Source organism: Chiloscyllium punctatum, chromosome 42 (genome assembly GCF_047496795.1).
Source record: "Chiloscyllium punctatum isolate Juve2018m chromosome 42, sChiPun1.3, whole genome shotgun sequence".
In the NCBI taxonomy this organism is placed as follows: Eukaryota; Metazoa; Chordata; class Chondrichthyes; order Orectolobiformes; family Hemiscylliidae; genus Chiloscyllium; species Chiloscyllium punctatum.
Window position 1 is genome coordinate 32,022,439 of NC_092780.1, and position 24,718 is coordinate 32,047,156.

A 24,718-nucleotide genomic window follows, 5' to 3' on the forward strand; every position below is an offset into this window, starting at 1 on the left:
CAGAGGCCTGGGTCTCAGAGTTTTGAAGCTAGTTTAGTTGGGATTGTAGTGCTGAAGGCTGGTTTGTAGTTAATAAGCAGAAGCTTGACAAAGGTATTCTTATGATTCAGATGCTCAAGGGAGGGTGTAGGGCTAGGGAAGTGGAATCTGTTGTTGACCCGTTGTGTTGGTAGGCAAATTACAATGCAGCGAGGCAGACTGGGAGGCTAGAGTTGATAGGAGCCATAACTAACTTCTCAAAGCACTTCATTATTATGGAGGTTAGATCCTCTGGGCAGTACTCATTGAAAAACACTGCATGTGTTTTATTTCATACTGGGATGATGATGATCGTCTTGAAGTAGGTGGCGACTTCAGATTGTAGCAAGGAGAGGTTAAAGATGTCAACGAATACTCCCAGCATTTGGTCTGCACAGGATCTGAGTGCACAACCAGGGACTCCATCTGGCCCATTAGTTTTCCACATGTTAGTTCTCAAGGAGGTCATCTGACATTTGCAGTGCTGACTAAGGGAACAGTTACACCCGGGCTGTTGGGGCAGGTGACACCGTTTCACTGACTATTTGCTCGAACTGAGCCTAAAAGGCATTGAGCACATCAGAGAAGGATGCTTTTTTGTCACCTATTCTGTTCTACTTCATTTTGTAGCCCGTTAGGTCATATAGGCCTTGCCAGAGACACTGGGTGCCCATTTGGTTAGTTTGGGTCTCTAACTTAGTCCAGCATTGCCTTTTGGCATCTCTAATGGCCTTGCAGAGGACATATATGGATTCCCTGTAAAGGTCCATGTTGTTTGACTTGAACGCCACAGGACTGGTATTCCACAGGCAATAGATCTCCCAGTTCATCCAACATTTCTGGTGGGGGAACATACTGATTGTCTTCTTTGGTAAACAGTCCTCTATACACTTGCTAATTAAGTCCACGACGATGGTGGCATTCTCGTCTAGAGTGGCAGCCGAATTCATGAATGTGGACCAGTACACCAAAAAATCTCACAGAAGATCTTCCACTGCCTCAGGCCAGCATTTTACTTCTTTCTGTCCTGGGTCCTCATGTTTTGATTATTTGTAAGCTAGGAATATTGGAAATATATCAGTCTTTGGGCCAAAGTTGTGTAAATGATTATCTAACAGAGCTATGAATGTATCCAACTCCCAATGAATCTGCTACATCTCCACTATCCTGACATATCCTGCAAAGCATTTATGTAAAAAAAAGTTGTGAAATATTTTATATTAGGAATCCTGCAGTTAAACTGCAGCGGCTACTTAGAAAACTCATTTTCCTCTGATGTTGATATCTTAAGCAACCTAACACAGAAGTTACAAAATATATTGGCCAAACCTGACAATAAAACACAAATCTACAATAAAGTATTGTATCTTTATTGAGCTTAGCCACTCAAAAAAAACTCACCTGGGTCAATATCGACATTGTCAATGCATTCTGATATTAAAAAAAATTATGAGTATTACCCTAATATAGCAGGTGATATATTTGCCTAGGTTGTATAATATTTAATGGACAACCCATCAGTGTTGATAACAAGGGGTATAGAAAACATGATATGTTAGCAATGGAGATACCCTTTCATCTGATTTTATTGCCTGTGTGCTCAGGGGGAAATATCTAAGTGTGGAAGCCTAGATTTTGTTCCCTAAAGAACCTTCAGAACCTCTAGTAAAGATGATGAATGTTGGTGTAAGAATAAGGCAATCTTGGGTCCTTTTTGATCTATCACTTACATGGACACACTACCTGATTAATTACTACCTTAAAGTGTCTACTAATTAGAAAACTGGTTCCGAGTTCAAAATCAGGAAGCAAACTCCTGGAAATTGAAAATCACAGTAAAGCCATTTCTTCTATAAGCTAGGTACACTCGTTTGAATTCTGCAGACCAGGTAAGACCATGTATCTGGGCTCACTAGTTATCATTTCTAGTACCAGATGTGGAACTTAAACATATAGAGCTGACACTGCTACTAAAATACATATATTCTTTGATGGTGTTATTTCTGAATTAAGGATCAATCCTGTTGTGCTTCCTTCAGGAACAAAACATCACTGATGAAACTACAAGCCCTCAATGGACATGAGAAAGTTTTGTATTATAACTAGGCATATCAGTACACAGTTCATCAGCAAAATACCATGTGAAATCAAAGTAATGTATCAATAAAATTTGTGACCCTCAAGCAGCTCCTCCATTTTTTCACAAAAACTCAATTTTCAAGTGGAATAATCTGTGCTAACGCTCTTGAAAATTTGGCAGCTACTTAGAGTTGCAGATGACAATACATGTGAAAATTGATCATTTAGGAGTTACTGCAGTTTAGAAGTTAAAACAAGATTTTAGATCAACAGAAGAGATTTTTTATGAAAACAAATCTTGAAATGCTCTCTATTTATAAAGTCCACTCAGAAAAAAAGCCGTGGTATTCCATAAATCAATTGTTTATTTTCAGTTTGACATCATTTGCTGCTGTCTTACGCTAGTAATGTAGCATCTTAACAATAGTTACTGAACTCTTACGTTTGAGATGTAACAGAAAATCAACTGAAGCATGATCAAAATGGATAAATGTAATTAAATTGCTGCTTATGAATGTCTGTTCAGATTTCTCAAGAAGCAGGGAGAAAGTAGAACAAATTCTAAAAAAAAATTAAACTTGGAATCCTTATAAGACCCTGTGCAGATGCCTCATCCTGGAGGAACCCTAGTTAACTAACCTTACTGTCTGATCAACAGCTGCTTTGTTAATTCTTCAAATTCATTGTCAGTCTCCTCTTCCTCGAGGAAAGACGAGTTGATTTTGACAACTTCTGAAGTTTGAACTAACACCAAAGTTTGTTCGACAACTGTGAAATAGGTATAGTAGTAATACTTAGAATGAGTTCCTATAAAGACGTTGAAATTTTTTAAGCATCAATTCCTCAGAGATACCATAGAAATCAGCACATTGAGCAAAACAAACTGAAAGTAGTTAAAAGTATGAAATGAGATGCAGGTCAGTAACAATGTTGCTCAAATCTATTATGACCACTGTGTCCAAAATTTAATGCATTGCTGTCCCTAAACTGTTCAGAATGACTGGGAATCGATGTGGAGTGACCACTTATTACCTTAGTAATTCTGGTCATTGCCAGTGTTAGGTGCAAACTCCACAGCTTCAATGTTGAGATGGTTGAGGACTACTATTGCTCTTTATGAAAAAATTCCTGTGCAAAGAAAAGCAGTTTTTACAAAAAAATTAGTTGCCAATAACAATGCTTAACATTGGCAAAATTTGACACTAGGAGCTGTGTTCTATGGAGATATTCCCCTGCAGTAATTAAAGGAATAAATACAGCTTAAACATTCTCCTTGTTGACAGTATAATCAAAATCCCATCAGGACAGGTCTGTACGTAATGTAGCATTACTACAATGTGACAATGATAAGCTCAGTATCTGAAAAGCTCAGATAACACAGACCAAGATGAAGTTCTTGAGAAGATTTGTCACTCAGGTTGCGGATGAGGTTGTTGACTTGCTCGCTGAACTGTTGTTTGTTTACAGACGTTGCATCACCATACTAGTTAACATCATCAGTCCGCCTCCACTGAAGCATTGGTGTTCTGTCCCACTTAGCTAGGTGGGTGGTATGATTTCCGGTTTTCTTAGTAGTTAGTACACGGGGTCGAACTCTACATGTTTGTTAATGGAGTCCTGGGTTGAGTGCCAGGCCTCCAGAAATGTCCATGTATATCTTTGTTTGGCTTTTTCTAGGACAGATACATTGTCCACGTATATGGACACGAGTGGTAGTTGAACATGTTTATTGGTGGCTAGTTGGTGTTTATATACCCTAATGGCTAGTTTTCTTCTGGTTTGCCCTATGTAGTATTTGTGGCAGTCTTTACATGGTATATTTTGTATATAATGTTAGTTCTGTTAGTTGTGGGTATGGGATCCTTTTGCCATGATACCTAGGGGTCAGCGTAGTTTGGTGGTCATTTCCAATATGCCCTTGATGTGTGGCAGGGAGACCCATGTATCCATAAGTGTTGTATCTTCTGGCTGTGGCCTGTGGTGTAGGCACTGGTGGACTATCCTTGGATGGATGTAGGTTTGCTCACTGAGCTGAATCTTCTCAAAACTCGCTAGGACTATCCTTTTTGGGTAATCATAGTTTTTGAAGATGCTGTACACGTGTTCTTTGTTGACTGTGCGCAGCTCCAGGACGGAAAAAGGTGTTACAGCACGCTTGAGCAATGTTCTGCTGCAGTTGAGTTTGTGGGTGTTGGGATGGTTGCTGTTGTAGTCAAATACTTGATTTGTATGGGTGGCCTTCCTGTATATGCTGGTCTTGCGTTCAACCTTTCCTGGATGTAATGGAAGTGGGTTGTTATTCTCTTCTTCCTTGGTGAATTTTATGCTGGTGAGGATGTTGTTTATGAGTTGATGGGTTTCTTCCAGATAAGCGCATTTGGTAATGACAAAAGGTACTATCCACATAGCGGATCCAAAGTTTAGACGGGATCATGGGAAGAGCTGGCCGTTCTAGTCTTTGCATTACAGCTCCCTTACATCCTGCTTCTATGGCTTCCCCAAGGCTCACAAACCAGAAGTCCCACTCAGACCCATAGTTTCACTTCCAGGCACACCGACATACAAGCTGGCAAAAAAAAACTGCAACGGAGACTGAAACACGCAGTAAACAGTTCAACCCATTCCATCCACTCTGCCCAAGAATTCCTCATCAAGGACACCAGAATAGAGGAGGATAAGATTATGATCTCTTTCGACATGACTGCACTATTTACCTCCATAGACATTTCCCAAGCTAGGAAAATACTAGCCTTGCTACTAGACGAAGCAGTGATGCAGACACGCAACAACACCAAAGACAGCACACTATTGGATCTGTGCCTTACGACTCACTTCATTTTCAACGGCCAGGTATACAGAACAATCTCGATTATCCGAACGAGATGGGTGGGGAGTATTTGGTTTCGGTGACGGATAACGTCTTTACGGGACCTTGAGATTCTGTACAGACAAATCAACACAATACACATAGGATCACCAATAAAAATTAACAGCAGAAGCTGCAATGTTCTTCTCACTATCCAGCCTACACTTTGGATTCACCATGTGGATGACACTTTTGCCACTATCAAATGTGCTCAACTGGAAGAAACCCGTCAACTCAAACAACACCTTCATCAGCATAAAATTCACCAAAGGAAGAGAACAATAATCCACTTCCCTTCCTGGAATACTAGTCACACGCAAGGTCAATGGTGAGCTCCAGTCGAGCATATACGAGAAGGACACCCATACAGATCAAGTACTCAATGACAACAGTAACCATCTCAACATCCATAAACGGAGCTGCATCAAAACACTGCACAAGTGAAGAGTAACACACTGCAGCACCCTGGACCTGCACAAAGCCAAAGGACACCTACACGGCGTCTTCTAAAACAATGGTACCCAAAAAACACAGTCTGCCAGTACCTACAGAACAGGAAGGCACATGTTAGGATACATGGGTCACCCTACTACACATCGAGGACATATTGGAAACGACCAAACTACTCCAACCCCTAAATTGTCATGGTAGCCCACAAACCAACTACACTATGACAGCTGCTGACGAGTATAAAGGATCCCATACCCACAACTAACAGAACCAATGCTATATACATAATACCATGTAAAGACTCCACAAATATTACATATGGTTATGATTGGCCCTAACGGTGGCTCAGTGGTTAGCACTGCTACCTCACAGCACCAGGGCCTCAGGTTCAATTCCAGTCTTGGGTGACTGTCTATGTGGAGTTTGCACATTCTTCCTGTGTCTGCGGGGGTTTCCTCTGGGTCCTCCGGTTTCCTCCCACAGTCCAAAGATGTGCAGGTCAGGTGAATTGGCAATGCTAAATTGCCCATAGTGCTCGGTGCATTAGTCAGAGGGAAGTGGGTTTGGGTGGGTTACTCTTCAGAGGATCGGTGTAGACTTGTTGGGCCTAAGGGCCTATTTTAACACTCTAGGGAATCCAGTCTAAAACTAGCCATCAGGGTACAGAAACACCAACTAAGAGACATGATCAACTATCATTTGTGTTCATACACAAGGAAAAAGGACACCAATTCAACTAGGACAACAGGAGTTCCTCAAACCCTGGCACTCAACCCAGACCCCATATTCCAAGCACTAAAAAACAAATCCACCCACCTCAGTTAACCAGGACAGACACCAACACTTCTGATAATAAAACAACTTCAAACAAACTTACCAGCCCAGCTAGCAGGTCGACAGCCTCAGAGATCAAGACATTTTATTAATAGGATGATAGGGAGTGGTATATAAGGTATGCAAATGAACAAAATGGAACAACATGATCATTTGTTACCACTGCAGCTCATTTTCTCCAATAAAATGCTGATTAGCACTTTAAAGCCTGGGTTGTGAGAACTGAGTAAGGATAGTGTGTTATTTAGAAATTTAGGTTCTAATGGACATAAGTATATAGCGTTAAGTTTAGTTTGCATTTTGATATTGTGGGTGTCAAGGAGGAAAAGACTTAGTTTTACTTGAGGTCTGGCAGTGGTGCCAAGATCTCATAAGGATTTCCAAGCCTTCAAAAGCTTCTGGTCAGAGGCCAACAACTCCAGAACTCCGTAGTAGCATAGCACAAATTATCTCCAGTCCCTCTATCATACACACTTTTGTGCTGAAGGACCACACTCCAGACACTAGTTAAACAGCCAGCCAAGTCTTTCCTGTGCCGCCCAAAATAGGTGCAGCCAGATAAGGATGAAGTCCTGAAAGATGCCTTCAATGTACCTTTTCAGCAAAAGGTATGTATTTCAGCAAGCAAGAAAATTATATTGACTAGTATAGCGGCCTTGCGGTGGTGGTGTCGTCGCTAAACCTGAGCCATAAAGTTCAATTTCAATCTTCACCTGCCTTGCAGGCGACACCAGAGGCGCCCCCGCCGCCATCCACTTCCATAACATGCATCCAGTTCGTCGAGGATCGGTAACTCACACCTCCCGTGGGCGGGGAGGAGGAGCCATAAAGTTCAATTTCAATCTTCACCTGCCTTGCAGGCGACACCAGAGGATCGATTAAAAACAATGTACTTCAAGACAACACGTAGGGTTGTTTATTAACATAGCATCTTGACAAAGAAAAACCACGATAAATCGAAGCAGATCGAGAAGAAACAAAATACTTCCGACACGAAAGGCCTGAAATTTACAAGAAAGAAAAGCACTGGGAAAATCTCAGCAGTCCTCAATCTCTGGGATTGAAACAAAAATCACGTTTTCAGTCCCACGTGACTGCTCCATAAACACGTGACCCTCGAGCGAGTTCAAAAGGTTAAAGCAGCAGTTTGTCCCCTCTCTGCGCATGCTCAGCTTGAAGGGCTGGAAGCGATAGACTCCCGAGGGTGAGCACTGGGTGGCTCCTTACAGCAGGGGGAAAAAAAACACAAAACACGTTGGTTTCTCAAAAAGAATTTCTATTCTCCTTCCTCGTAAATTGAGAGCTAAACTGAAAGGCGTCGCCCCCGCCACCATCCACTTCCATATCATGCATCCAGTTGGTCGAGGATCGGTAACTCACACCTCCCGTGGGCGGGGAGGAAGAGACGAAACGTTTCGTCGCTTTAAACTACCCCGAATTTATCCGTTCGATGCACAACCTTTCGTTAAAATTTCCACGACATGCGTAGCCTAAATTTAAACCCTCATAATTCCTCCCGCGCTGACACCGAGGCTCAATGCTGGGAAATGCACAATGCGCTGTAATTTAAAAAGAATGTTTACGAGGAGGTTTCGAAAATAACGACGCCGCGAGTCAACCAAAAAAAGCCGGCTGTGTTGGTCTCCCCTACAGTGGAAGGCTTGACAACGTTGTTAGAAATAATGCCAAAGTCGAAACTGCGTCCACATTCGTTGCCCTTTCCCGGCAAGCTGGTGTTAAATTTACGAGGTTGGAACATTTAAATGAAGCTGTAATAAAGCCATCCCTGCTATCTCACCTCCATGGATCCCCAGATTTGTTTCGCCTCAGTTGGAAGTAGCTTTTCCTCGAGCAGGGAAGAGGGGTCGGGTATGGTTCACGAGTAGTTTGGGGTTCGATGCCGGAGTTGCCCATCTGCTGCCCGCTTCCCCCTCCGACCCTCTCTGGTTTTGCCCCCTCACTGACTGACGGCCGCGGACCGTTGATCGCTTCGCCAGCTCGCGCACACGCGCCGAACGGACGACCGAACCTCGCGCCCCTTCCCGCCCTCGGCGCGAGCAGTCCGTCGCATTGGTCCAATCGGAACCTTGGGGTGGGGTCGGTGAGCGCGAGCCGCCTCTCTGGGCCTTGCGGGAAGGGGGGGGGGGGGGGGGTGGTGAAACGCACGAAGCGAGCTCGAGCTCCAGCTGAGAAGGGGAGGAGAATGAGCTCAGGCTTGAAAAGTGCGGGGCGCGAGGGAGGCAGTTTGTTCTCCTGGCTCCGCCCCCCTCTCCCCCAGACGAGAGGGTAAGGAGGCTGGGCCTCCTCCGATTGATTGAGGGACTAAGCCCGCCCCCTTCTTTGTGACACGGCGGCACGAGGTGCGGGCCCTGTAATGACCCCGCCTCTTCGCGAGGTAAGAAATCACCCAACTGTTGGAAAGAGCTTCGGAGTTTTGTCAAAAGTGAATCCGTTCCACATCTCTCCAGGCTATCCGAGTTAAACCCCTTTGGAAAATCAATGAAATTGCTGCACCGGATTCTTTCTACGAAGTAAGCATGCTGAACCAAGGAAAAACAAAACTGTAAAATCATTTTGGAGTTCAGGTGACAATCAAGATCGAGACTTCTTAGTTTAAGTTTGGGATTGAATTTATTACTCCCTTCTCTGGCTGGGATTGAATTTATTACTCCCTTCTCTGGGGGCTTTTCTTATTAAAGATTTTCTAGGCGTAGTTCTTTATTACGTTCAGAAACGCTTTGCTATGTGGGCGAATAGACCTTCTAAAAACATGACCTTTTCAAAAATCAGAATGAGTTTTGGTGGTGGGGTAACCCGTTGCTTCCACAATTTCTTCTCTATCTTCGCCAAGTAATACGTTAACACAACTTAAGATCTCCTTCATATGCAATAATCTGTATGTTGCACGTGTGTTTGTACACCGCCTTTTCCCCTTAAGTGAAGGAGTAAACAGGTGACAGGTCCAACTGCCTGCCCGCCCTCCCAAATTTAATTGTGAAGTTTGTGAAAACAAAATTTCACAAGGAGCTTTCAGTTTACTACCCAATTGGTCAATTAAAATCACCCCCACGTCATTTTATTTGACTCTAAATGGTAAAAGGTTTCCATTTAATGCTGTTACTCGTTTGTATAATACTCTTGCTTTTCCTCCTTCCCCACGAGACCTGTAATTGCCTTTGAAATTTTCTTTGAAAATTTCCACATCAACTTGTATTCAAACAGTTTAATTAAATAACCATTGGGATCAAAAATAGCTGATCATGAAATTGAATCAGACAATGTTTGTTTGAACGTCGCTTAGTGTATCCCGCAGACTTTACAGACAAAACTTAATAATTGGCAGCTAGAAGTTAAAGTCAAGATTAGAGTGGTGCAGGAAAACCACGGCGGGTCAGGCAGCATCTGGGGAGCAGGAAAATAGACGTTTCGTTACTGCTCGAAACATCGATTTTCCTGCTCCTCGGATGCTGCCTGACTTGCTGTGGTTTTCCAGCACCACACTAATCTGCAGACCTCATTTTCGCCTATCTAAAAGTTAAAGGCAGCCATATGAGTAACAATAGATTAAAATAATTCTGTTAACCCTTTCCCAAACTGCAATAATAGTGTTTCTTGATTTATCCCATGTGAGTTCAATAAAATATGGGAAATAAATCAACCACACAAACAAAACTAGTAAAAACAAACTGTTAATGTTGGAAATCTGAAACAAAAATAGACATTGGAGAAACTTTGTAGGTCTGGCAGCATCTATGGAGAGAAAGCAGAGGCAACATTTCGGGTCCAGTGACCCCTCTTTAGAACTGACGTCTACTTATCCTAAAATCTGTGAGTAACCAACTGGTCCTTAATGCATCCTTTAGTTCATGTGGTGGTCTATAGAACATTACAGCGCAGTACAGACCCTTCGCACCTCCCCCCCCCCGCCGATATTGCGCCGATGTTGTGTAGTGTAATGTCTCTAGGCCAAATATCCAGACATCTAGACCAATGCTGTGGGAACAGGAGTTCAAATTCCATCATGAATTCTGATTAAATTTAAATTTAACCTATGCAGAATGTTTACAATTGAAAGGCAATCTCAGAAATTGTGCCATGATATTATAATCCAATGTTGGAAAAACTCATGCAGTTCACTCACGTGCTCCTGGGAATAAAATGTGTCATCCTCACTTGGCCTTGTTTTCATGTGATTCCAGACTACAGAAATGTGGTTATTCTTAAAAATTAGATTCCTACAGTCTGGAAACAGGCCCTTCAGCCCAACAAGTCCACACTTACCCTCGGAAGAGTAACCCATCCAAGTAATGCCCACAATTTCACAAACATTATTCCAATATGTCAAAAAACTTAATTTTTGCTTGAGATTGTCCATTTTAGAAGGAATAATCTGAATATCTTCAGAAATAGATCACTGCTTATCAAATCAGTGCAACTTTTTTCTTCAAAATGCCCACGCATACGGCATTTCGTCTATTTTTTCCTCGCAATTAGGACTTGACTAGATTACTTACAGTGTGGAATCAGGCCCTTCGGCCCAACAAGTCCACACCGACCCGCCGAAGCGCAACCCATCCAGACCCATTCCCACTTCCCTACACCTAACACTGCGGGCGATTTAGCATGGCCAATTCACCTAACCTGCACATTTGTGGAACCGTGGGAGACACGGGGAGAATGTGCAAACTCCACAAAGTCAGTCGCCTGAGGCGGGAATTGAAACCGGATCTCTAGCGCGGTGAGGCAGCAGTGCTAATCACTGTGCCACCTTGTCGCCCATAATTTTTTTTAAAAAGAAAAGCATTAATGGTCTTATCTTCACCAGCTGCTGTGCCAAAAGTTTTTACATTTGAGTCATCTGAGTGAAGACTTTTTTTCTAACCTTTTAATTTTTCTTCATAATTAACTTAAAGATGCCCTCACACCTTGTTTCGTTATTTAGCTAACGTGGTTTAGTGGTTAGCACTGCTGCCTCACAGCGCCAGGAACCTGGGTTTAATCCCAGTTTTGGACGACTGTGTGGAATTTTCACATTCTCCCTATGTGTGCGTGGGTTTCCTCCCGTAATGTAAAGATGTGCAGGTTAGGTGAATTGGCTATGCTAAATTGCTCATAATCTTCAGGGATGTGTAGGCTTAGGTGCATTAATCAGCGGTAAATATAGGGTAGGGGAATGAGTCTGGGTGATTTAATCTTCGGAGGGTCGCTATGGACTTGTTGGGCCGAAGAGCCCGTTTCCAAACTGTAGGAATTCTAATTTATTCTTGAAGGTAGCTCAGCGCAGCCTTTAATCTTGGACAGTCTGGTGAAACTGTCCAACGCTCAGCTTTCTAATATAACTCCTTACCACCTGCAACATTCCAGTGATTTAATGCTGCACCTTTTCAATTAATTTTGTCTTCTAATGGCTTACTCAAAGCACCAACTGCTGCATAACTAGGTTTGTGTTCAACATTTGGGGTGAGTACAGAATACAAAAGCAACAAATTGGGAGCATAAATAGAGAGAGTTTCTTTGTTAGGAATGTCCAGAACAAGAAGAAACAACCATAGACGTATTCTGTGCAAGTCGCTGTCAGGAAGCATTTTGTCATATAAAACGTCCTGAATATCTGATCTTTTCCACAAAAGGTTGATAAATTTTACAAATTGAAATTAATAGTTTTCTTTTGTTGGACAAGGGGTATTAAAGACTATTGAACTAAGTCAGTTCGAGGAGTCAAGCAAGGTACAGAACTATCGGGGTCCCCTATTTATGTAGATCCGATTTTACAAACACTCGTATTTACTAACACAAGGGTGTAATTTCAAATATACGGCATACGAACAATTCCTGTACTTCCGAACTTTTTGTCCTGCATTGTGTTCGGACTTGTATCCACGTCGACTTGCGAAAGGTGTCGGGAGTTGAACTTTTTCTCATTCCGAAGATTGCCTGTACTCAAGAATTAATAGAATGGCAAACAGGCAAGAGGGGACCAATAAACTGCTTCAGTTCCGATTAAACTGTTGCTGGGTGCAAGACTAAATATTCCATTTGCTTTTTAATGAGAAAATTTAGCATTTTTTTGCAAAACAAAAATGGTGAACGAATAAGATAATGTCGATGTTATGTTGTCTGCCGTTAAATTCAGACAGTAAAGTTAGGTTAAAAATCCTTCCAGATTTTTGGTTAAATCTTTATGGTGATATGGAGGGTGATGGGGAAGGTGAAGACATCAACCCAATGTAACATCTTTTAGCACTATTTTGGTAGAAACATACACTGAAGGCTGGAATTTTAAAAAGATCTCAACTTGTGAGACATTAACAACTGCAAAAAGAGAATACTTGTGCAATTTATTATTTAGTGAATGCAAATCCCCAAAGCCAAACGATGGCTGCCTCGTTTACTGAGTTTAAGGCGTTCAGACTGGAGACGGTATACCAATAATGAGCTCCAAAATAAATACGTTCAATGTATGGAATATGCATATATCATGTCATGCATTTTTAAAGCAATTTTATTTGGAGGATTTATATGTCTTAGAAACTAAAATGAGCAATTACTTTCCTTGAACAGATTATACTATGGAGCTGCTAGGTACAAGTAATATTCTGATGAAATACTATCAGTATGTAATGATAGGATGTGCCCCAGCAATAAAATGACATGATTTCTAACTATGGTACTTATTTGGACTGATTATGAGACAATTATCTCAATACAAATGGCAATGTAAGCAGAATAAAATAAATAAAGTCATAAGTGAAAAGAAATGCATTTTTCACTGGTTGAGATGTACCCTAGAACTCGGTGGGAAGCTAGGTAAGTGATTGCTGGGCCCCTTGCCGAGATATTTGTATCATTGATAGTCACAGGTGAGGTGCCGGAAGACTGGAGGTTGGATAACATTGTACCACTATTTAAGAAAGGTGGTAAGGACAAGCCAGGGAACTATAGACCGGTGAGCCTGATGTCACTGGTGGGTAAATTGTTGGAGGGAATCCTGAAGGACAGGAATTCATTATACCTTGAAAAAGACCAAACTCCAATAAGGTTTGAATTTAGTATATTGACAATCTAAAAAGCCAATAACTCAATACAATGCTTTGGGAGTATAAGAGCAGGGGAAAATGAAGAGTTGGGAGGAGAACTGCCAAACCAACATGTGCAGATTGCCCAGAGAATAGCTCTCTTAAAGGTACCTTTCTCAATGGGTAACCTATGAAACAGAAATCCCTAAGAAGGAGAAAAGAAGATTCAACATCTGGCTGGTTTTTGAAAAGTTGAATTTTGGTAAATCTTAATTGGGGATTTTATCAGACTAATATTATAGAATGGCAAGTAAAAGAAAGGTTAGAGGAAGGAGTTGTAAATAGTTGTTAGTTAATTATTCTGTTATACTTTAAGAAATAGTTATTACTTTTACTTTAACTAGTTCTTGGCATCTCAAATTTTCACAAATTACTGCATGGGATAAAGCTTTCCTGTATTGCTGGTTTAAATTGAGCCCCGTGTCATAACAGTTTGGGGGCTTGTCGTCGGGATTTGAATTGGTTTAGATAGATTTGAATAGATTTGGGGGTATGAAAAATCCCAGCAGATGTAAACACTTGCACGTTAGTGTCCTAGATCTTTAAATAAAATGTAAGTGAGACAATCTGCTTAATTTTGGTGACTTGTGGTTGATTAAATTAAAAGTGAGAGAAATGGCTCTTAAAATTTCTAAAGAGGTTCTGGGAATTAAATATGGTTGTCAAATCTGCCAAGAAAGTTTAGAAGGAAAGAAAAAGGCCATACTTTTAGAATTAGCAAAGAAATTAGATTTGGGTTTAACCAAGGACAAAAGTAAAGCTGAAATTGTAAGGGAATTACTCGAATACTTAACTATGTCAGAGAAACAAACACGTTCACTAAAGGTAGAAAAACCTAAATTGCAATTGAGGAAAATTGAGTTAGAAAATAAAGAGAGGAAGAGAGAAAGAGAGAGAGAAGGTTCTTTAATGAGCAATGAGAGAGGGAAGAAAGGGAGAGAGAATTTAAACTTGAGAACTTGCGACTTAATCAACAAAGTCAAGTTAACAGGATGGATATTAAAAAGGATAGTGAGATATATATATATAAAATATATATATGTCAAAATTCTGCCATATTTTGATGAGAAAGATGTTGAAGCCTTCTTCATTTCATTTGAAAATTTGGCTTGGCAGATGGGGTAGTCCAAGGATTCATGGGTAATGCTAGTTCAGATTAAATTGGTAGGCAGAGCTCGTGAGATGTTTGCCGCACTGTCAGATAAGGTGTCAAGAGATTATGAAGAGGTTAAGCAGGCTATTTTAAGTGTTTATGAATTGGTATCAGAAGCATATAGACAGCAGTTCAGAAACATAAAGAAGGAACCAGGTCAGACTGATGCTGAGTTCAAAAGAATTAAACATAGTCATTTTGATCGATGGGTGCATGCTTTAAAAATAGATAAGACCTTTGAGGCTCTAAGAGAGATTATTCTGCTGAAGGAGTTTAAAAACTCACTTTGAGAGATGGTAAGAATTCACATGGAGGAGCAGAAAGTTCAGGAAGTGAGAAGGGCAGCAGGATTAACAGATGAATACATGATGGAGCATAAGACAAGCTTCCGGCCAGAATTTCATCCTGTGAGGGACTGATGTTGGGAGAAGCGGAGATCCTGCACTATGAAACCAAGAGTAGAGAACACTGGTAAGATTTTACCACAAGTCAAAGAAGCCCAAGAGGGTGGACAGAAGGTGAGAGGCCTCAGGTTTTTCACTGTAATGGAGTGGGACACACAGGGCCGGTGGTTTCTGAAGGGCACTGGGAAAAGGTGTTTTCACTGCCAGAAAGTGGGACAAGTGCTGGTCATTAAAGAAAGGTGCTCTGGGAAAAGATGTAAAAGAAGGTAGTAAAGAAGAGTCCAAGAAGAGCCGAGGAGCTGCAGGTAAGTGCACAGCCTAGGCAGGGGCTAGGTATGGAGTTAGTTGTAATTGATCTCTACAAAGAATTTGCCTCTGTGGGTAAAGTTTACTCAAAGGATGGGGGAGAAGGACAAGGAGTTGTAATTTTGAAAGATACAGGATCTAACCAGTCACTGATAGTAAGGGATGAGCAAATATGCACTCTTTCTGATCTGTTACCCGAGAATGTGGTAATTTGTGAGATAGATGGACAGACATTTAGTGTTCCCCTATGTAAGATCAGGTTGGAGTGCCAACTCAAGACTGGGGAAGTTACAGTGGGAGTGATTGACAGAGTATCAGATTGAGGAATTCAATTTGTTCTTGGGAATGATTTGGCAGGATCCAAGGTGGGAGTGCCACCCTTTGTTATGGAGAAGCCTAAGGAAGACTAAGAAACTGAGTTAAAACAGAAATATCCTGGCATTTTCCCAGACTACGTGGTAACCAGATCCCACTATCATAAATCATCGCACAAAGTGAAAAATAAAGAGAAAGATGAAGGAGTTGAGGTTCAGTTACTGGATATCCTCATTTGATGCAATGCTGCAGGAAAAACTGAACAGAGGGTCAGACAGAAATGTTTAGTCCTGAAAGGTTGAAAGACTTGCAACAGCCAGACAAGACAATAAAAGATATATATGTGGATGTGTACTCCAAAAAGGAGGCAGAGAGTGTTCCAGAGCTTACTTTCAAAAAGATAGAATCCTAAGATGGAAATGGAGACCACGGCAGGTTAGTACAGAGGGGAAATGGGCCAAAGTGCACCAGATCGTGTTGCTGATAGCATACAAACAAGGAATTGTTACAGGTAGCACGTGAACTACCTGTAGGAGGTCACCTAGGGGTAGGAAAGACTCAGGCTAAGGTACAAAAACATCTTTAGTGGCCTGGAATGCACAAGGATTTGGTTAACTTTTGCTGTAAGTGTTACAAATGCCAAATGGTAGGTAAGCCACAGTCTGAAATAAAACCAGCACCTTTGTTGCCAATTCCGGATTTGAAGAACCTTTCACACGGGTTATAATTGATCATGTAGGTCCCCTCCCGAGAACTAAAAGTGGGAACCAGTACTTGTTAACCATAATGGTTGTGTTTACCAGATTTCCGGAGACAATTCCATTACGGAGTATCAAGGCAAAAAAGGTGGTAGAGAAGTTGGTAGCTTTCTTCACAGAGAGATTCAGATGGACCAAGGGTCAAATTTTACTGCTAGGCTGTTTAAGGAAGTTATGGATAGCTTAGGTATACAGCGCTTTAAATCCAGTGCATATCATCCTGAATCCCAGGGAGCTTTAGAAAGGCGGCATCAGACCTTGAAGACCCTGTTTAGAGCATACTGTCAGAACTACCTGAATGATTGACATAAAGGTATCCCATTCGTATTGTTTGCCATTAGAGATGCCCCAACAAGTCTACTCAGTTCACTCCCTTCGAATTAACAATTGGGCATGAAGTGAGAGGCCCTTAGAAATGCAAGAAAAATTGACAGGACCAAAGTCAGAGATCTCACACTTAGACTGTATATTGGAGGTGAGGGAGAGATGAAGTAGAGTTGGTGAGTTTGCTAAACAGTACCCAAAGAGGGCACAGTATAGAATGAAACAGGTGACAGATAAAAGTTCTGAGACTCAGACGTTTGCTGGTTTAAATTAAGAAGGAAGGTTTACCCAGTGTCATAACACTATCGGAAGGATGTTGTGAAACTTGAAAGGGTTCAGAAAAGATTTAAAAGGATGTTGGCAGGGTAGGAGGATTTGACCTATAGGGAGAGGTTGAATAGATTGAGGCTGTTTGCCCTGGACTGTCGGAGGCTGAGAGGTGACCTTATAGACATTTATAGAATCATAAAGGACATGGATAGGATAAATAGACTAAGTCTTTGCCCTGTGGTGGGGGAGTCCACAACTAGAAGGCATAGGTTTAGGGTGACAGGTAAAAGATATAAAAAGGACCTAAGGGGCAACTTTATCATGCAGAGGGTAGTTTGTATATGGAATGAGCTGCCAGCAGAGGTGTTGGAGGCTGGTACAATTACAACATTTAAAAGACATCTGGATGCTTATATGACTAGGAAGGGTTTGGAGGGATATGGGCCAGGTGCTGGCAAGTGCGACTAGATTAGTTTTGGATATCTGGTCATCATGGACAAGTTGGACCAAAGGGTCTGTTTTCGTGCTTTACATCTGTATGTCTCTATGAATTTGGATTGAGGTTTGTTTTGCCTCAGACAGCACATCTTCTTCTATGTCAGAGTACAACAGTACTGAAGGCCAATGGGCCGAGGAGTGGCAGTTGAAGTTCAATTTAGATAAATGTGAGGTGCTGCAATTTGGAAAGACAAATCAGGGCAGGACTAATACATTGAATGGTAAGGTCCTGGGGAACAAGGAGACCTTGGACTGCAGGTTTATTGTTCCTTGAAAGTGGAGTCGCAGGTAGTTAGGATAGCGAAGAGGGCATTTTGGATGCTTTCCTTTTTTGGTCAAAGCATTGAGTATAGCAGTTGGGAGGTCATGTTGCAGGACATTGGAATATTGGAATTTTGGAATATTGTGTGCAATTCTGGTTTCCATCCTATCTTAAGGATGTTGTGAAACTTGAAAAGGTTCAGAAAATATTTACAGGGATGTTGCCAAGATTGGAGGGTTTGAGCTACATGGAGAGGTTGCATAAGCTGGGGTTGTTTTCCCTGGAGCTTCATAAGCTGATGGGTGAACTTACAGAGGTTTATAAAATTAAGAGGGGCATGGAGAGGGTAAATCAACAAGGTCTTTTCCCTGGGTAGGGGAGTTAGTGCTTCAATACCTACGTAAGTAGGATGAGACCCTTAAAGTGGCATTAATTGCTCACTTAAGGACCTTTGTGGGCAGTCTTGTGAGATGGCCATCAAAGAGCTTGTCCATCCTAGACTTAATCAGGTCATTGCCAGGGAACTGGCAGGGTCCCCACCCAGTGCCTTTGAATCTTTGCTGTTTGATTTCAAGTATTTCTGGATATCAGAGTGCATCTAAGAAAAATTAATAAACAGTGAAAATCACAGCTGACCTTGGAAGAACCTGTCTGGGAGAGCTCACAGCACAGGAACAGACAAGTTCCTTGCTCTTTCTTTTTTTGGTAAATCCACAATAGTGAGTAGAGTGGGTTCTTTTTGGTTATATGTTGTACTGAGATCTGTCTCTTGATTAAAATTTAAAAATGTAAAACATAGGTACTAAGTTAGCCAGGAACAGTATTTTTTAGAGCAGTAAGATGGTGCTATTTTCTGGGACTGTAGATTAAGGTACAAAGGTGGCCTTCCTTATAGTGAAGTGCTTTTCCTTTCAGATTAGGGAGAGTTTGCATGTTATTGATTATTATATCTGCAGTAAGTGTGTTTGGTTGTGAATCCTATCAGATTTCATGGATTAGTTAGAGCAGCAGAGTCAATGAGGAATTTACAGTCACTAGGGGGTGTGATGGATGGCAGTTATAGGAAGGGAGAAAAACCACAGATACAGTCAGGTAAATGGATTACCTCCAGGAAAGGTAGTGGAGGGAGACAGGTAGCTCAGAAATCTCCTGTGGCTATCCCTATCTCAAATAAGTATTCTGTTTTGGAAAATTTAGGGTGTGACGGACTCTCAAGAGAATGTAGCATGAACAGTCACGTTTCTGGTACTGAGACTGGCTCTAATGTAATGAGGGGTATGTCAGGTTCTAACTAATCAATTGTGATAGGGGACTCTCATCAGAGACAGAAGTTTCTGAGGCCGATAACAAGAAATCAGAATGGTGTGTTGCCTCCCTGGTGCTAGGATCAAGGATATCTCAGACTGAGTGCAGAATATTCTCGAAAGGGAGTGGGGCAAGCAGGGGTCATTGTACACATTGGAACTAACAACATAGAAAGGAATAAAGAACAGATTCTGAAGGGATAATATAGGAAGTTAGGTAGGAGTTTAAAAAGGTCATCAAGGGTAATGATATCTGGATTACTCCCAGTGCCATAAGTAGTGAGGGTAGGAATAGGAGGATAGAGCAGATGAATATGTGGCTGAGGAGCTGGTGCAAGGGAGAAGGGTTCACATTTTTGGATCACTGGAATCTCTTCTGGTGTAGCAGTGACCTGTGTACGAAGGACCGATTGCACCTAAATTGGAAGGGGACTAACATACTGGTAGGGAGACTTGCTCGAGCTAGTCGGGAGGATTTAAACTCTTTCCTCACTATCTCCCTGGGTGGATGGGGGAACCCAGGGAGAAAGTGAGGAAAGAGATCAGTCTGAGACTGGAACAGTTAGGAAAAGGAGCAAGTCAAGCAGTCAGGATAAGCAGGAACAAAGCAGAGAACGAGGAAGGACTGATAAATAAAACTGCATTTATTTGAATGAAAAAGGCCTAACAGGGAAAGCAGATGAACTCAGGGCATAGTTAGAAACATGGGACTAGGATATCATAGCAATAACAGAGGCATGACTCAGGGATGGACAGGACTGGCAGCTTAATGTTCCAGGACACAAATTCTATAGGAAGGACAGAAAGGGGGCAAGAGAGGAGGGGGAATATTACAGCTGTACTAGGGAGGATATTCCTGGGAATATGTCCAGGGAAGTTTTGGGTGGGACTGAGAAATAAGAGATGATCACCTTATTGGGATTGTACTATAGACTCCCCAGTAGTCAGTGGGAAATTGAAAAACAAATTTGTAAGGAGATTTCAGTTATCTTTAAGAATAATAGGGTGGTAATGGTAGGGGATTTTAACTTTCCAAACATTGACTGGGACTGCCATAGTGTTAAGGGTTTCGATGAAGAGGAATTTATTAAGTATGTACAAGAACATTTTCAGATTTAGTATGTGGATGTACCTACTACAGAAGGTGCAAATCGTGACCTACTCTTGGGAAAAAAGGTGTCAGTGGGGGAGAACTTTGGGGTCAGTGAGTATAATTCTGTTAGTTTTAAAATAGAGATGGAAAAGGGATCTAAATATTGATGGGATCTAAATAGGAGGAAGGCTAACTTTGACAGGCAAGAACTTCTGAAAGTTGATTGAGAGCAGATGTTTTTAGGGAAAGGGACAGCTGGAAAATGGGAAGTCTTCAAAAATGAGATAACAAGAGTTCAGAGACAGTATGTTCCTGTTAGGTGAAAGGCACGGCTGGTAGGTGTAGGGAATGCTGGATGACTTCGAGAAATTGAGGTTTGGTCAAGAAAAAGAAGGCAGCATATATCAGGTATGGACAGCAGAAATTGAGTGAATCATAAGAGTATAAAGGCAGTAGGAGTATACTTAAGAAGAAAATCAAGAGGGCAAAAAGGATATGTGAAATAGCTTTGGCAAGTATGGTTAATGGGGAATCCAAAGGGATTTTACAAATACATTAAGGAGAAAAGGGTAACTAGGGAGAGAAAAGGACCACTCAAATGTCAGCAAGGCAGCCTATGTGTAGAACCGCAGGAGATGGGGGAGATATTAAACAAATATTTTGCATCATTGTTTACTGTGGAGAAGGTATGGAAGATATAGAATGTGGGAAAATAGATGGCGACACCTTGAAAAATGTCCATATTACTGAGGATGTGGTGCTGGATGTCTTGAAATGCATAAAAGTGGATAAATCCCCAAGACCTGATCAAATGTTTCCTAGAATTCTGTAGGAAGCTAGGGAAGTGATTTCTGGGCACCTTGCTGAGATATTTGGATCACTAATAGTTACTGGTGAAGTGCTGGAAGACTGGAAGTTGGCAAACGTGGTGTCACTGTTTAAGAAAGGTCATAAGGAAATGCCAGCAAACTATAGACCAGTGAGCCTGATGTCGGTGGTAGGCAGGTTGTTGGAGATAATCCTGAGGGACAGGATTTACATGTATTTGGATAGGCAAGCACTGATTATGGATAGTCAGCATGGCCTTGTGCATGGGAAATCATGTCTCACTGCCTTGATTGAGCTTTTGAAGTAATAAAGAGGATTGATGAGGGCACAGTGGTGGATGTGATCTATATCGACTTCACTGAGGTGTTTGCCAAGGTTCCTCATGGTGGACTGTAGCAAGTCTAGATCACATGGAATACAGGGAGAACTAGCCATTTGGATATAGAACAGGCTGAAAGTTAGAAGATAGAGGGTGGTGGTGGAGGACTGCTTTTCAGACTGGACGCCTGTGACCAGTGGTGTGCCACAAGGATTGCTGCTGGATCCACTGCTTTCATGATTTGGATGTGAACATAGGAGGTATAGTTAGTAAATTTGCAGATGACACCAAAAGTGGTCAGCAAAGCTTTGGAAAGAATTCTGAGGGATAGGATTTATGACTATTTGGCAAAGCATAGTGTGATTAAAGGCAGTCAGCACGGCTTTGTGAGGGGCAGGTCATGCCTCACAAATCTTATTGAGTTCTTTGAGGAGGTGTCAAGACAGATCGACGACGGTCGAGCAGTGGATGTGGTGTATATGGATTTCAGCAAGGCATTGGTAGGGTTCCCCATGGTAGGTTCATCCATAAAGTCAGGAAGTATGGGATACAGGGAGATTTGGCTATCTGGATTCAGAATTGGCTGGCTGACAGAAGGCTGTAATGGAAAGTATTCTGCCTGGAGGACAGTGTTGAGTGGGGTCCCGCAGGGCTCTGTACTTGGGCCTCTGCTCTTTGTAGATTTTATAAATGACTTGGATGAGGAGGTTGAGGGGGGTGGGTTAGTAAATTTGCAGATGACACAAAGGTTGGAGGTGTCATCGATAGTATAGAGGGCTACTGCAGGCTGCAGCGCCACATAGACAGAATGCAGAGCTAGGCTGAGAAATGGCAGATGGAGTTCAGCCTGGATAAATGCAAAGTGATGCATTTTGGAAGGTCAAACTCGAATGCTGAATATAGTATTAAAGACAGGATTCTTGGTAGTGTGGAGGAACAGAGGGATCTGGGTGTGTAAGTACATAGATCCCTCAAAGTTGCCACCCAAGTGGATAGGGTTGTTAAGAAAGCATATGGTGTTTTGGCTTTCATCAACAGGGGGATAGAGTTTAAGAACCGTGAGGTTTTGTTGCAGCTCTACAAGTCCCTGGTGAGGCCACACTTGGAATATTGTGTCCAGTTCTGGTCGCCCTACTATAGGAAAGATACTGAGGCTTTGTAGAGGATGCAAAGAAGGTTTACCAGGATGTTGCCTGGACTGGAGGGCTTGCCTTATGAAGAAAGGTTGAATAAGCTCAGACTTTTCTTTCTGGAGAGAAGGAGGAAGAGAGGAGACCTGATAGAGGTGTACAAAATAATGAGAGGAATAGATAGAGTCAATTGCCAGAGACTTTTCCCCACGGCAGGATTGAATGGTACGAGAAGTCATGGTTTGAAGATAGTAGGAGGAAGGTATAAAGGAGACGTCAGAGGTAGGTTTTTTACACAAAGAGTTGTGAATGCATGGAATGCGTTACCATCCATGGTGGTGGAAGCAGAGTCACTGGGGACATTTAAGCGACTTCTGGACATGCACATGGATAGCAGTGAGTTGAGGGATGTGTAGGTTGTTACTATATTTTACATTAGGATTAAATCGTGGCACAACATCGTGGGCCAAAGGGCCTGTTCTGTGCTGTACTTTTCTATGTTCTATGTAAAATTGGAGATGTGGTGGACAGTGAAGGTTACCTCTATGTACAATGGGATCTTGATCGAATGGACCAATGGGCCAAATAGCGGCAGATGGAGCTTAATTTAGATAAATGTGAGGTGCTGCATTTGGAAAGACAAATCAGGGCAGGACACTTAGTGGTTAAGATCCCGGGGAGTGTTGCTGAACAAAGAGACCTTGGAGTGCGGGTTCATAGTTCCTTAAAAGTGGAGTCGCAAGTAGATAGGATAGTGAAGAAGACTTTGGTTTATTGGTCAGAGCATTGAATTTAGGAGTTGGAAGGTCATGTTGCAGCTTACAGGAAATTAGTTCAGCCACTTTTGGAATATTGTGTGCCATTCTAGCCTCCCCCCTATAGGAGGGATGTTGCGAAACTCGAAATGGTTCAGAAAAGATTTACAAGGATGTTGTCAGGGTTGGAGGATTTGAGCTATAGGGAGAGGCTGAATAGGCTGGGGCTGTTTTCCCTGGAGCTTCAAAGGCTAGGGGTGACCTTTATAGAGGTTTATAAAATCATGAGTGGCATGGATAGGATAAACAAACAAGGTCTTTTTCCTGGGGTGGGGGAGTCCAGAACAAAGGGCATAGGTTTAAGGTAAGAGGGGAAAGATTTAAAAGGGATCTAAGAGGCAATCTTTTCACGCAGAAGGAGGTGCGTGTATGGAATGAGCTGCCAGAGGAAGTAGTGGATGCTGGTACAATTACAACATTTAAAAGACGTCTGGATAGTTATATGAATAAAAATAATTTAGAGGGATATGGGGAAGTGCTGGAAAATGGGATTAATTTAGCATATCATGTTGGCGTGGATGAGTTGCACCAAGGGGTCTGTTTCCGTGCTGTGCATTTCTATGACTCTAAATGCCTCCAACCTGCAACCTTTCCTGGGAGGAGGGGATTAAATTTTGCCAAGATACTTTGATAATCGTCCCTCTGCCACCAACATGGGTTGTAGAGAGGCAATTGAACTATTAAATACATACTATTAAAAACTAAGGGCGGCATGGTGGCACAGTGGTTAGCACTGCTGCCTCACAGCACCTGAGACCCGGGTTCAATTCCCGCCTCAGGCGACTGACTGTGTGGAGTTTGCACGTTCTCCCCGTGTCCCCGTTTCCTCCCACAGTCATGGCCAGGTGAATTGGCCATGCTAAATTGCCCATAGTGTTAGGTAAGGGGTAAATGTAGATGTAGATGTAGGGGTATGGGTGGGTTACGCTTCGGCGGGGCGGTGTGGACTTGTTGGGCCGAAGGGCCTGTTTCCACACTAAGTAATCTAATCTAATCTAATCTAATCTCCCACAGTCCAAAGATGTGCAGATCAGGTGAATTGGCCATGCTAAATTGCCAGTAGTGTTAGGTAAGGGGTAGATGTAGGGGTATGGGTGGGTTGCGCTTCGGCGGGGCGGTGTGGACTTGTTGGGCCGAAGGGCCTGTTTCTACACTGTAAGTAATCTAATCTAATCTATCAAATACATACTAACCAACTACTCACACAATTGTTCTTATGACATCAAATTTTTTGACATCTTAGTGCTCATCAAGAAAATATAGAATACTCATTAACATTAAATATAGAACTTTGTGGTTGATTTTAAAATTTATGGCTGATGAGTGGATTCTCGGAACTGTGTGCTCCACTAAATCAATGCTTTGTCTAGTACTCATGGACTATGAGCAGTGGATTGCCCCTCCCAGTTGCTCAAGGATGCTCTTCCGCCCTCTGCTCCTGATCATAGCCTGATTCAACTTGCCAATCATTCATTTCTTGTGTTCCACTTCTATTTTGCTGCAAGTTCCAATGCTGTCTCTTCCTGCTCCCACCACAATATCCTCTGCTGATCAACTTAAAGACCTTTTTCTCATTTCTGTGATTTTCTCTTCCCCTGCTGTGGCACACTATTCCT

The 24,718-nt window shown here is 42.2% G+C and overlaps 1 protein-coding gene across 1 annotated transcript in view; it reads right to left on the bottom strand.

Annotated features, from left to right (window-relative positions):
• Positions 1-8,394, bottom strand: part of moto (minamoto) — a 76,923-nt gene extending 68,529 nt beyond the window's left edge. The window contains exon 1 of the mRNA XM_072561764.1: positions 8,046-8,394. Coding sequence (XP_072417865.1) covers positions 8,046-8,051 — 6 coding nt within the window. The 5' untranslated portion in view covers positions 8,052-8,394. The remainder of the gene's footprint in view (positions 1-8,045) is intronic.
• Between the last annotated feature and the right edge of the window lie 16,324 nt (positions 8,395-24,718).